A 14,517-nucleotide genomic window follows, 5' to 3' on the forward strand; every position below is an offset into this window, starting at 1 on the left:
TTACAGTTTGCATTCTTGGTCAGGTTTCTTGGTGTTATAATGTTTGGGTTTTTCTTGACAGTACAGGACAAGGGACCAAGATAATAAAATAAAACCATGCATAACATCTTTCAGTGGTGGTGCTGCACTTATATTTTTCGCTTATTATGTTACTCAGTAATTCAGTTATAAGTGAGCAGAAAGAAATGGCAATGCTCTGAAACCAAAGGCTGACGGTGTTTACAGAGGTTAATTGTACATATTGCTCATATTTCATATGTACAATGGCATTAAAGTGTAAGTAGCATGTAAAGTCTACCAAACAAACTGACCGCAGTCATTTAACAGAGGTGCAACAAATATCTGCTGCTAAGTTAACACACTCTTGTCACTGCCAGCAGAGATACTTAATGTATCTTGGGACAAATTAAAATATTTGGCCTGTGAAGCCAAGTAGACCAAGTAGGGGAAAAAATGAAGAGGGGCTTCAAATAAGGCTAGCTTTAGTGATATTTTGCAATAATAAATATAAACTTCTAAACCTGTTTAAATGAAAGTGCATTGAAGATGTTCCACAATTCCCCCTTAGGTGCCCCCAGCTATCTTCTTTATGACAGATTTTGCTAGTTTGTTGTGGAGGGGGTGCCGTTCAAGATTTAAGAGGTGTAAATACTGGTTCTACTTGTCCCACTGTGCTACATATGTATGCTGACAAGACACACAATAACTCCCACTGCTGCATGTACTGTCGCATCTACTCCACATGCAGAATCTGTTGAAATATTTGAAAATTGTTGTGGCTCGGGGAAAACAGACTTTATTAGCAATTAAAGGTGAGCAAATATGATGGATAATTGGCCGTATTATTCATTCATTATTTTTTTTTAAGAATGAAACGCCTTCGCGTCGTAAACTACAATCCCCACAATGCCCTGCGGCCCTGGCAGCATTTCTTGTCGACGTGGGAAGGAAGGGAGGGATTCGGACACAAACAAATGTCCACGGGTTCACTGCTGGAGCCTCGTTACAGACAACCGTAACATGCCAGCTGGATTTAACAGATAACTCTGTGACATTTGAAACATGTGGCTCAAACCTGAAGAGATTCTGCTGAAAAACGCGTTCAAACTGTGGGTCACCGAGAAGGATAATGAGTATTTCGTACTGCAAAGGAGGCGAGGGTACGGAGAAGGTGGTGGCGGTTTGACAGGTACGGTTAGCGGGTTTGTTGTCGCCTCCGTGTACACGTAGGACAGCTGCTGGGTCTCCGGAAAGCACAGTTAAAAAAACACAAGTTGTTAAACGTTTGAACAATCACACATTTGCTCGGCTAACGGGCTGTCTGCCTTGTATAGGGCGGGTTCTGCTACATTGCCTAATGGTCCACAGAGAAATAGCCTCACTGCAACAGGTATTGACTGAAATGACAGGAGGCAGGTTAGGAAGAGAACAGCTGGCTTTCACAGAAACAGTCTACAAGCTGCCCCTGAGTCAACATTTAGTCTTATTTGGTTTGGATAGGTTAATGATTGTTACAACACAGAGCAGACAAGGAGGCGGCTAATTGGGAGAAAAGTGTCCACTACACAGTTCATTTCATTCCCAGCTGTTATCACTGCTCTGTTCCTGTTTTGTAAAAACTGAACCTGTTGTTGTGTCACAGTTACACTGAAGTGAACACATACTAGCTAGGAAACGAGACTGAAGGTGACGTAGGCCACACATTTTGCCTGTTGGGTCAGTTTGTTGTTGTTGTCTCCCACAGCAGGCCAAATCACCCTTCATTTGTAATGTCACTGCAATGTCAGGGTTGTCCTAAATAAACATTAAATGCATCAGCGACTTTTGTGCAGGCTCTGATGCCTTTGAGTTGTTACTCTCTAAATCACATTATATTACAGCTGCACTAAAATGAGATGTCATATTTTTGCATTGAGGGAAAACTAATGTTTCTGCAGACCAGGGCTGCAACTGTTGGTTGTTTTAATATTATTTAATATTATTATCTATCTACACTAATACAATTCATATGTACAAGGTGACAACTTTATAAGGCTTCTTTTGTCAAGTAATCCAAACTGTTACTGCATTAAAAAAACAGCTTCTTGTCCTTTTTTCATTTCAATTTAGCAACACAAGGAAAAAAAAGTCAAGAAGCTGAAAACAAGCATTTATTTATTTATTTTAAATTTATATTTAGGGACAGAGCATATTAATGAACATTATAAATAACATAAATATGCCAGATTCTAGCTGAGGCTAATTTCCATCTGTTGTCCCTATGGCAGGATGTTGTTTAAAAAACAAAAACAAACAAAAAATATGTAGAAAATACCCTACGAGGAACTAAATATAGCAATAAATACACATAGACACACTGTTTTAGTGGGACAAACAAATAAGAAGTGACTCCAGTGTATCAATTCGTTAGTGACCATAACAAGAATAAAGAAATAAACCAAGACCCAGATTCTAGTTATTTATCATATAATGGAAGTGTTAAATATTCTGTTCCTCAGCTGATCAACTTATCGGTTTACTTGTACAGATGTTTCTTAGAGCTGGTGTAACAGCTTTCCATATTTCTTATATGTGGAAATATAGAAATATAGTTTGTATTGTAAATGTTTTGGAAGTTGTTCTTATTTTTACCTTCGTTTTACTTGTTTTCATTACTATCATTGCGCAGTAAGAATGGAATTCAAGCAGATGCTGTAGTGCATGTAAAATTTAACAATGTGAACTGTCAGAAATGGTTTTGTGGTGTGAAAGCACCAGCAATATCCTTTTAAATTATACAACACCTTCAAGGTCCTCAGTTCCAGCTGAGCCCTCAGCGAGTTTCTGATTTAGACACAACCTGCATCACAGACTTGAATCTCTGAAACCTGTATTCACCTGACAAAATAAAAGTAGTGCTTTGAAAGCAGCCAGTGATAGTAGATTACAGTTTCTAAACACATACCAGAGTGTGTCATTAGCAAGGTAATTAATAGATAATTAATGATAATGAGTGGTGTTCTAGATGAAAGAAGCAGAGCCCTGTCTGGCTGCTTTAATGATAGTGGAGGTTAAATAATATGTGGTGGTACACAGCATGCTGCACTTGGAGACATTTTCAGCCAAACGGCCTTTTTTAAATATATATATATATATATGTCTGAACTATCTTTTATTATGTGTTTAAGTCGATCGTGTTGTTTTACACCGATGAGAACATAAATTCTGTAAACCGTGTTTGATCTGCTGAAAGCTCTACTATTTGGCAGCTCGATATTAGAGCTTGTGGAGAGCTGTGTTCAGCAGGCAGGCCAGTATAATGCTGATGCAGTGCATGAGAGAGTGGTTTCACTGCGACCTTGTTAATTATTCATGGAGGGCACGTCAGAGAGAAGTTGTAAAGGTAACAGATTTGGCTAATTTTAGTTCTGGTAGGGCCTGGGGGATCTTCCATTTCCACTGTCATGATGAGTTTACGCACAGTCAGTGATCCAGCTATATAAAGAGAATGACTAAAATGTGTTACACAGATAAACTCAAGCTGATTTAGCCTAAATTATTCATCTCTTCCTGTTCTCAACACAAGAAATGCTTACTTTTAATCAGTAAACACAATTTTTTTCACACAAGCGCAAGTGTGTCAAATATAATTCTTCGGGATACTTGTCTTTCTGGTTTTCAAAAAAGTTGCATGTCTGAAGAGTTGTATTTGTGAACAAAAGTATATCAGTATGCTGTATGTTACAGGCCTCCTTGTGGGAACTCTGGATACCGTGCTGGACTCCACATCCAAAGTTGCTCCCTTCCGTATTCTGCACCACACACCAGACTCGCAAGTGTACTGGTCGATAGCATGTGGTATGTCTGTGATTTTTATCTCATTCTGGCAAACATTTTATTATTTATTGCTGTGTTTATGGATTAAGTACATATTACATCACATGCAACTACAGTGTAGGAAGCTGTTTAGTAAATTCTGGCAAATACAAGTGAGTTCATCAATATTATGTCACCTAATAATCTTTTTCCTACAAAGAAAGAAAACAACCTAAACATGATAACTGAGCTGAGATTTTCTTTGGTTCAGGCGTTACCAAGGAGGAGATTGTTCAGCACTGGGATTGGCTCCAGCAGAACATCATGAGAACACTGTCTGTTTTTGACTCCAGCGAAGACATCACCAGCTTTGTGCAGGGCAAGATTAGAGTAAGAGTTGATAAAAAAAGCCTTGAAGAACATGTGGATCTGTTAACATTCCTCAATCTGCAACAACCGTATATGTGGCGTATTTTAGGGTCTTATTGCTGAGGAAGGGAAGACATCACTGGTGCTGGAGGAGGATCCTGAGAAGTTCAGAGAAGCACTCTTGAGGTTTGAGAAGTGGTTTGAGCTGCCACCGGAGGAAAAGTTGGTCACATATTACTCATGCAGCTACTGGAAAGGAAAAGTGCCTTGCCAGGGCTGGCTCTACCTCAGCACCAACTTCCTGTGCTTTTATTCATACCTTCTGGGATCTGAGGGTAAGGCATTTATTAACACATGCTGACAGTCAATCTTGATGATGTTTGGTGGTAATTGGTGGTATTGTAGTGGGCTTTTATGGTCTGAAAAGAACATTCTTTGGATATTTTTTTTCAGTAGATAATAGCTCTTAGTAATGATGGCTTCCAAAGTTGTGAAAAAGCTGTTAGAGCTGACCTCATAGTGGAAGCTTGAAAAGGCACTCAGATAATGGATGCCACTGAGTTTCTACATTTTAAAAATGTTCACAATTATTCTTCCATCACTTTCACTCTGTTGGTATCAGCAGCTCACTGTAATAAATTCTAATCACTGTTTTCATCTTTTTCTCGTTGACTCAGTGAAACTGGTCATCTCCTGGGATGAGATCTGGAGGCTGGAGAAAACCTCGAATGTTATTCTGACTGAGAGCATCCACGTTTTGGCTCATGGAGAGGATCATTACTTCTCCATGCTGCTGCACCTTAATGAAACATTTGTTATCATGGAGCAGCTGGCTGACTACTCCATCAAGCGTCTTTTCGATAAAGAGGCTTTTCAGAGGGAGCCAGCGCTCTCCGACCCCCTACAAATTACTAAGAGGTACTGCGTGTCTGCTACACTGCACAGCTCTACATGATCCTATTTGGGCTGGTTGCCACCTGGTAGAACTAAAGTAAACATAAAGTCTGATTTGAGGCAAAAAGCATTTGTGTTTGTTGTCATCAGCCTCCAGTGCCAGTTAGGTGCAATGTCAGATTTATGTCAGGTGTTTTCAAAAGGACTTACTCTATTTGTTTACTTTGATTTGGTATCAGCCTGCCATAGCCATGCTTGTAATTGAGGAGATACAGGCTGCTGAAACATTTATTTGTGACGTTCTACTGCTTTACTTTCCCCACAGAGGCCTGGAAACTCATGCAAAGAGTGAGCAGTTCCGGACATTTTTCAGGCTTCCTAAAGAGGAAAACCTGCTAGAGGTGCATGAGAGCTTCCTGTGGGTGCCCTTCAGCCACTTTAACACTCTTGGAAAGATCTGCCTGTCTGAAAACTACCTGTGTTTTGCCAGCCAGGACGGAAGCCAATGCCATGTCATCATTCCAATGCGAGAGGTAAAGTCAAGCAAAAATTGTGTTATTGGATCAATAAAAACATTGAAATTCACTTTCAACTAGAGAGATGATTCAGCAGTGACTGTGTGGTCTGTAAACATTTGGCTTCTTCCAGGTTGTTAATGTAGAGAAGCCAGATTCCAGCAGCAGAGCTTTAACCGTGTGTGTGCGTGGCAGGAGGGCGTTGCGTTTCTCTGAGGTTCGGGATTACCAGCGCCTTGCAAACACAATCCGTAGCAGGTGTGGGATCAGTGCCAGCCCACAGCACTCTGCTTCATCAGAGGTAACATGCCTTGACCGTTTTATTTGAGCTATTTTGATATGCTGCTGCTGCTTTGCTGTGGTTTCTTTCTGACTGTGAAAATTATGTGTTTGTCCCAAAGACCATACGAGGGGAATGTCAGTCACTCATAAACCACTTCGAGGACAATCCAGAGGACGTGACTCTAATGGTGGGACAGAAAGACAGCAGCAAGGCCGTGAGCACTGAGGCTCTCATGACTGTTTTCCACCCCCAGGATGTGGAAAACCTTGATCCCAAAATGGTACCAGAGTTCAAATTAGAGATACACCAGTATTTTGTATAAAACAACTACATTTACTCCAGAAATCTAAACAGTGAAACTGATGTAACTGTGTGTGCATGATCGAATCATGGCGCTGGCCTAAATACATAATTACGTGGCATAATTAGGTATTTATTTGGTTTAACAGCTTAAAGAGAAGATGAAGGAGCAGTCTTGGAACATCCATTTCTCTGAATATGGACGCGGTACCAGTATGTTCTTCACCAGAAAGACCCGGGACTTGATTGTCCGTGGTGTTCCTGAAGCCCTCAGGGGAGAGCTGTGGATGCTTTTTTCAGGTATTTATACATCAGAGATTACTTTCTCCTCCAGTGATGTGTTACTGAAGCCTTGATTGAAAGTACTATGTAATCAAGTTTTCACTCAACATCAGTAAATACATAAAAGATGGTTGGTGTGGGATCAGTGCATCGTCTATTTTTGGATTGACTCTGTAGGAGCTGTAAACGACATGGCCACTCACCCCGGCTATTACACTGAGCTGGTTGAGCAGTCTCTGGGCACAAGCACTCTAGCTACAGATGAGATCGAAAGAGACTTGCACCGCTCTCTGCCTGAACACCCTGCCTTTCAGAGTGACACAGGAATCTCAGCCCTACGCAGGGTTCTTACTGCCTACGCCTCCAGGAACCCTAAGATTGGATACTGCCAGGTATTTGAAATCTTGAGATCTTCAAATCTGAATTCTCAGCCAATTGGCTCTTTGTTGACCTTCTGATTGGTCTGCTGATCACCAACCACAGGGCTCCTACTCATTTCCAATCCCCATCCTCATGTTACTGTTGCTAAACTAGACAAACAATAGTAATGCAGTGGTCCATTCCCACAATAAAATTAAAGCCTTTAATAGTAGTAGTATAATAGAGGGATACAGCTAATGTTAGCAGACACTGATTTTGTTTATTTCATTTTATTTTATTTTATTTTATTATTTCCAGTTTTTATGTAAAGTTATTTCCTCTACCAAATTTACTCTTGTCAACTGTACATTTTTCATGTTTTTGAAGAATCACAATTATGAGATTCAATGCTTAACAAATCTAGATGTTAATGAACCCCCACATGACTATTGGCTGTCTAACCTAACAACAGTAACATACTGTAGGAGCCTGGAACTTGACAAAGAGTCAAGTCCATATGCAGAACAATCAGAATGCCAACAACATGTTGTCACAGAAAAATGTTTGATAATTATAAAGCATAGATGTTAACAGGATACTAGTTTGCTCAAACCAATGAAAACTAGTAGTAATTGAGTCCTCTTCTCTTCTTTAGGCCATGAACATTCTCACCTCAGTTCTTCTGCTCTATGCAAAAGAAGAGGAAGCTTTCTGGCTGTTGGTAGCCGTCTGTGAAAGGATGCTGCCGGATTACTTTAACCGCCGAATTATTGGTGAGATGGAAAGATATTCAAATATTTTTTTTAATATTATTATTATTTGGTTGGTAATTTGTGGGCAATAAATCACTCTGAACATGTTTATTCAGGTGCTTTGGTGGACCAGGCTGTGTTTGAGGATCTGATTCGAGAAAACCTGCCCCAGCTGGTGGAGCACATGACAGACCTGAGTTTCTTCTCGTCCGTGTCCCTGTCCTGGTTTCTCACACTATTCATCAGTGTCCTGCCCATAGAGAGCGCTGTGAACGTGGTGGACTGTTTCTTCTACGACGGCATAAAAGCCATCCTGCAGCTCGGCCTGGCCGTGCTGGACTACAACATGGAGGCTCTGATCACCTGCCATGATGATGCAGAGGCCGTCACCATCCTCAATAAGTCCGTGTGAATACAAACTAAGCAGGGTTGGCATATTTCAAACATGATCACTCTGTAAATGACTGTCTCTATCTTTTTATAAACCTCAGGTTCTTTGATAGTGTGACAAACAAAGACAGCCCTTTGCCTCCCACAGTGCAGCAGGCTTCAGCTGGCAATAATGATAAAGCTTCCCACATCAGTGTAGACATCACTGAACTGATCCGAGAGGCCTACGAGGTATTACAATATTACTCCTTGTCAGTTTTAGTCACTGATGTTATTTTAGTTGATTTAACCAATTGAAGGACTTCTTCACAGAAATATGGAAATATCCGTTCAGAGGAGGTTGAGAGTTCACGCAAAAGAAACAAACTGCATGTGATCCAGACTCTGGAGGATACAACCAAGCAAAATGTTGTAAGTGGGTTTAGGATAGTTGGTATCATTGTATAGTTACCACAGCATTAAGGACTGATTTAAATCTGTTTTCAGATCCGAGTGGTGTCCCAGGAAGTCAAATTCAATGCCTCGCACCTTGATGAGCTGTATAATTTATTTAAAGTGAGTCCAAAATATCTTTATCTTCCATAAATGCCAGTTAAAATAAGAAAAATTAACCCTGTTTTTTTTTTTTTTTTTGCTCATGTCAGAGGCAGCATTTCCTCAGCTGCTACTGGACAATGAAAAGTCCAGCTCTGCTCCACCATGACCCCAGTCTGGCCTATTTGGAGCAATACCAGCTAGGTTTCCAGCAGTTCAGCATGCTCTTCTCCCTGCTGGAGCCCTGGGCTTTTTGCTCCACCAAGAGCACCCTCTCCCTCTGGGCCTTCCGCCTGATAGACGAGAACCAGGATGGCCTCGTCAACTTCAAAGAGTTCTGCTGTGCCCTTGGTAAAGTCCTACCTTCTCAGCCCTCTACTAGTGCATCTTTCAACCTCAGTATCCCCGCTGTTATAACTGCATTATTGCTTCTCCCACAGATACTTTGTACAGTGGATCTTTCACAAATAAGCTGAAATTTCTCTTCAAGCTCCACCTGCCACCAGGTTAGTTACAGACCAGGCAACAGCTAATCTAAATTCTGAACATGACATTTCTCACATGCATCACTTGCATCTGTCTCTTGTAAATTCAGCCTCTGACCCACTTCTTTCACAACATCTCTACGTTGACGACAAACTCCAGCAGGTTCAGAGAGTTTCAGTGTAATAATGTTACAGGATGGATGTTTTACAGTTTCCAAAATCTTCCCAAATGCAGTCAAATACATAGCAGACATACAGAGCAGTGAAAGCAAAGCACAAGGTCAGATCGCATTACATCAGTTTGTGGCCTACAAGTCTTGAAAATATATGAGTTGTCATTTCAATAACCCAGTCCATAACTCAGCATTTGTTGGGTGAGCACATTGCCTGGGGGAAGAAGCTGTCCTTGAATGTGTGTCTCTTATCTGCATGATGTGACATTGTCCGCTTGAAGGCGGCGGTGGTAAGAATAGTCAGCGCTGGGTGAAAGAACTTGCCATGGCAACGATCGGTGTAAGGAGCTGCGAGGGCATTTTGGAGTGGGTTAGTTTCTCCATAAAGAGGATCTGCACTGAGGACGAGCTGCTGAATTTACAACTGACAGCCTAGCAGCAGAGGAGCACTGAGTCACCGTATGTGACATGACAGGCCAGTGAAAATCAAGCAGCTTTCACGTCTCACAGACAGCACACGTTGCTTCAGCGCCGAGGACAAGTCACATCCTGGTGGCACAGTCCAAACAAGATGGGAGAGGCTCACTTCCAAACCCTGGCTCTGCTCTGTTCTTTGCTTCCTCTTTATAATTAAAGGCATTGGAACCGGGCCAAACACTGAGAGATGAAATCTTGCACTATGTAGAGCTGAGGGTTTGCAGGTCAGTCCAAATACACAGCACAGCAGCTTCTCAGTTATATCACCTGTGTTGTGGTGAGTAGAGACAGCATGTCTTCTTGTACCTTTAAATAACAGTTGCAGCCCTTCTAAAGTCCACATTGTTCTACAGACTCCACACTTATACTGAGGATTTTACCTGGAGCACAAGGCAAACAAGACTATTATATTAAATTGCGTCATATGTGTGCAAGTTGAAATTTAGTGTAAACGTGTTTTACCTACGCGTACAAAGGTGAGCAGTAGATCAGTTGCTGCTGCAGGAGAAGGAACTTGTGTTCAGTCCTCAGGCTGTGCAGCTGATGCAGCAAGAAGCTATCAGGCAAATAAACTGACACCGCTGGCTTGTGAGGATAATTGTTTAATCCAGGCATGTAAATCCACACTCATGAATGCACCCACATGTGGTCATTGGTGAGCTTGGAGCGTGAAATTACGATGATACAGACAGAAAGCATTTTAAAAGTGTTATTTAATTTTCAGAGTAAGGCTCAGCTTTTGCACTGGGATTATACACAAATGATTAATTATATGCATGTAATACTGTACATTTCAGTAAGTAATTATTACCACCAAGTTATGCAAATGATAACTTTGTCATGGTGAGCTTGACGAAGATACAATAATTTTTTTTTTAGAATTGGTTGCGTAAGAATGTGTCTAATAAATTGCTGTGTATGCTTTCTTTAACCTGATTCCTCAACAATTTCATCTCTATCTATGTTTCCTTTTCTTTCCGTTCAGTGCTCTCACAATCGGTGTCTTTTAGCTTTCACAGGCAGTCCTTTGCACTTAAAGGAGCAAAGAATCCAGCACTTTATTCCAGTGACTGAAGACTCTTCTCACTTGAGTAGACTCACTGGTTAGCCTCTTTACTCCTTCTCTTCCCTCACACATTTTCCACCTTTTTTCCTAACTAAATTCTGTAACAACCCCGTCTTGACACTTGCCTCAAAGTATTTCTCTTTACATTGTGTTCACGTGTCACTTATATTTCAGCATTTGATCTTCCAGAAGATGGCGTGATAAAGAAAAGCCCCGAGCGAGGTAATATTGCATTCTATGCATGGACGTATACACTCAGTGGCTACAATACAACTACATCTTATCTGTAAAATTGACAGGCAGAGGAAAGGTTGACCTGCAGGCCTACCTGAAGCAATGGCAAAATGAAATACTCAAGAAAGAGGAGACCATCAAGGACCTGCCCAGAATCAATCAGGTAATCTAAACCCCACATTTTCACTATAAAATAACCTCTCCTGCTATATTTCTGATTATCTGACGAGCACTGTTCACATTTGTTCTTCCGTCTCAGACTCAATTCATCCAGTTCTCCAAAACCCTCTACAACATTTTTCACGGTGATCCAGAGGAGGAGACACTGTACCGAGCCGTGGCCCACGTGACCAGTCTCCTACTGAGGATGGAAGAGGTGGGACGGAGGCTTCAGGAGCCGAGCAGCCCACCTGAGTCTAAAAAGCCTGCCAGCGTCACTGCTGCGGAGGAGCCTCCGACTGAAGAGGTCTCCACCACCCCCGAGAGCTCAGACACCTCCAGCTCCCACAACAGTCAGGATGCAGGGCCCGACCTCTCGGAGACGGAGTGGTCGTTTTCGTTCGAGCAGGTCCTAGCGTCTCTGCTCAACGAGCCAGTCATAGTCAACTTCTTTGAGCGGCCTGTCGATGTTCAGGCGAAACTCGGACAAGCTAGGGTTGCCCAGCTGAAGCTAAAGGCAAATAAGTGAAAGGATGCACAAGTGAATCGTCGCTTCAGATTTACACCTAGGGGTCGCCATACATTTCCTTTCTCCTCCTGGGCAGGGCAGTGGATTTTGGCGAGGCAGAGGGTGAGACATCATGGACGAAGAGGAGACATCAGAGAGTCAGGCAGACAACGATCAGCAGTGATGGCTGAGGAAACGTATGAAATGCAGCATCTCTAAGACACTGTTAACACCGTTCTGACCAAAACCTGCAGAGCATTTTCATGTCTAGTCTTGTTGCACACACATTGTAGCTTCCTCAAATCTGATTATGCATTTCCGATTTTGTCGATGAAATTGTTCCCCTCGTGTAGCTGCAGTTTGTTCAGATTTAAAGTTACAGTTAAAACTACGTAGGTTAGTGTTGTATCAGGCACTTTCACTACTCGTTCTGTATTCAGAAACAGAAGAATTTCTCATCCCTCTGTCTCTGATGTCAGGTTGAGATCCAGTTCTTGATATATATATTCTCATTCAGATTAATAGTCACTGCTGTAAAGTGAAGTTTACTGTAAATGATAGTATAGCCTGTGACTTCAGTGTCTTAGGGTGTGTGTTATCCTCTAAACTTATTGTGAGAAACACCAGCTTTCCAGTTAATGCAGGCACAGAGCCAACAGGAGTTCGGTCAGTGAAGGACCAGGTGAAGTGTTGTCCCCGGAAGCCATAAATTTCAGAGACTATCTGAGTGAAGATGTCAGACAAATTTTATTGGGAGTAGTAATACACATTTGCAATAACATACAATGGACGTGCTGCACTGCCACAGCACTCTCACCTGTCTCTTCTTATAGCAGCACACATGTCAACCATCATATAGCATGACTTCATGTGTGTCATACTTGAAATATGTAATATGTAAAGGTAGAAATCCACACTGCTGCTGCAGGTGAATCTCCTGCATCCTCTGAAACTGTCTAAAAATTGTGTGTTATCTTCACACCGTGGCTGGTTTCTGTATTAGCTTACGTCTATATGTTGGAAGTTATGCTCTAGTGTCAGTGCAGCGTTTTGTACATAAAGGTCAGTTCAATAGTCGTGTGATTATTGTATTTATGAGGCTTATATTGAAAATGTTGTATATGAGCTAGCAGACTGTTGTGGACAGCTGAAACCTTTTAGTTTTATCAAATCTCAGGGTGACATTTGTGTAAAATGAAAGGGAGAAAAGGGATATTTTTCAACCTGGGATATATAAAGTAAATGAGTTATACAAAACCTACATCTTATCACTAACATTAAAATTATAAAGCATGTGTAGCATAGTTACAGGACTTGTCATTTTATGCCAGCCTTCGATTAACAGCCGCTTGCTACAGAAAGTCAGATTTTACTTCAGTTTTTCTATTTGTTTAAATGATTTAAATGTTTCTGCTTCTTTACTTTCCTCTTGCCTCTGTCCTTGCTGAATCATTTGCACAGTTGTAGATACGCCTTTATCTCGGCCAGATCTCAGAGGCGTTGGATTCAAAAAAAAGGTCGTGACCACTCCTGCTGCAGCTTATCGTCTCCGGGGGCCAAAAATCATACATTTCTAAATCTTTAGTGCTTTAGATGCTTCTTAAGTGCAACTGAAATTCAGTTTTTATTACTTTGCTATTTACTAGGAATGCAAAAAGCTTTTTTTTAATTTTTATCAAGTACTTTGTCAGAACTGTATTTAATTGTGTAATTACTGGGTCAGTTTGATGTATGTTGTTGGAGTACCTTGTTCAAAATCGTAGACCTGAAACAAAATCTGTCTCTGTTTACATGACTAATGTAAAAAAATAATAGTTTCACATCTTAAATCCAAAGCCTAATCAGTGACTTTGCCTCAGCATTAAACACCATGATATAAAAGTACTAAGGCACCCGGGCTTCAACAAGAAAGCATCTTTGTTTTCATGATTTCTAACTCACACCTGACCATTTCACTACAACTATTTCCAGTTTCTTGTCACGTTTGTAAAATCTACAAACATCTAAATGCGAATGACAAGTTGTTATCGCATGCTTATTTAATTTCTGATTATTTGATAGTTAATGAAGATCAGCGATCACATAAGAAGAGTTTTCTTTTAAAAATGTGTTTGTTTGTCTTTCTGTGACAAATACACAGCTGTAATTAAGATGAACGTGTTTGTGTGTCTTCAGGCTCAGCGTCTTGGAAGAGGCACTTGATGAAAATGATAGGTTGTGGTTTCTTCTTGCTGGGATAATAAATGATGACTTTGTAGAAAGTGAGGAAGAGAAATAAGATAGTTGGAAATCTTCCCCTCACTCCGGCATGTCTGCAGTTCTGCCAGTTAAGCATCAGAGGTCGTTTGTGGTCAACTAGAGCATTTGAAGTCTGTATCTTTTAATTGAATGCTTATTTTGCAAAATATGTGGCGGACAGATATTTCTGTTTACTTGCTTGATTATATATATTTTTATTTCCATAAAAATGTACAAGAATAAAGAGATATGACTATGAGTGATGAGGTTATTGTCATGTCTTCACACACAGGTACTTACAGTGAGCATGTACACCTTGGATTAACTCACTTAGTACTTTGACCTAACACTGATTAACTACATTAATGAGTAAAAGGTTATAATGAACTGTTGAAGTGGAGTCAGGATTTCACCTACTTTCAAGGGGATAAAAGAAAAAGTGTGACTTACTCCGTTTGATACATTTCAATATGTGATATTCATCAGGGATGAAAAAGCCAAAAGTCAAAACCTGTCCACCAAGCAATAAATCTGCTCAATGTATTTCACACATTGCTGGAATTTGGACCGCTTCAAGTTAAAATAAAATGATACTGATGATAGATCTCAGTTCACCCTTCTATCTCAATCAAACTACTTGGTTAAATGGTGTTTGAAGTATATTGATAATTACACCAGGAGTCTTCAACATTTTTCAGGCGAA

At 40.8% G+C, this 14,517-nt stretch overlaps 1 protein-coding gene across 3 annotated transcripts; it reads left to right on the plus strand.

Moving 5' to 3' along the window:
* Positions 1-933: 933 nt before the first annotated feature.
* On the plus strand, positions 934-14,073 carry tbc1d8b (TBC1 domain family member 8B). Of its 3 annotated transcripts, XM_047607098.1 has the most exons (21): positions 934-1,189; positions 3,727-3,837; positions 4,067-4,185; positions 4,274-4,499; positions 4,842-5,082; positions 5,384-5,591; positions 5,707-5,874; positions 5,975-6,136; positions 6,306-6,456; positions 6,616-6,830; positions 7,454-7,571; positions 7,667-7,952; positions 8,042-8,171; positions 8,253-8,351; positions 8,427-8,495; positions 8,585-8,825; positions 8,915-8,980; positions 10,620-10,712; positions 10,850-10,897; positions 10,975-11,072; positions 11,169-14,073. In XM_047607098.1, the coding sequence occupies exons 1-21, from the start codon at positions 1,063-1,065 to the stop codon at positions 11,595-11,597; spliced, it is 3,405 nt and encodes a 1,134-aa protein (XP_047463054.1). In that variant the 5' UTR covers positions 934-1,062; the 3' UTR covers positions 11,598-14,073. The 3 variants fall into 3 exon arrangements, with proteins under 3 accessions (XP_047463054.1, XP_047463056.1, XP_047463055.1); XM_047607099.1 differs by lacking the exon at positions 10,620-10,712 and having other exon boundaries at positions 935-1,189; XM_047607100.1 differs by lacking the exons at positions 10,620-10,712; positions 10,850-10,897; positions 10,975-11,072; positions 11,169-14,073 and adding an exon at positions 9,070-10,567.
* Positions 14,074-14,517: the final 444 nt, after the last annotated feature.

Source organism: Mugil cephalus, chromosome 15, assembly GCF_022458985.1.
Source record: "Mugil cephalus isolate CIBA_MC_2020 chromosome 15, CIBA_Mcephalus_1.1, whole genome shotgun sequence".
Taxonomy (NCBI): Eukaryota; Metazoa; Chordata; class Actinopteri; order Mugiliformes; family Mugilidae; genus Mugil; species Mugil cephalus.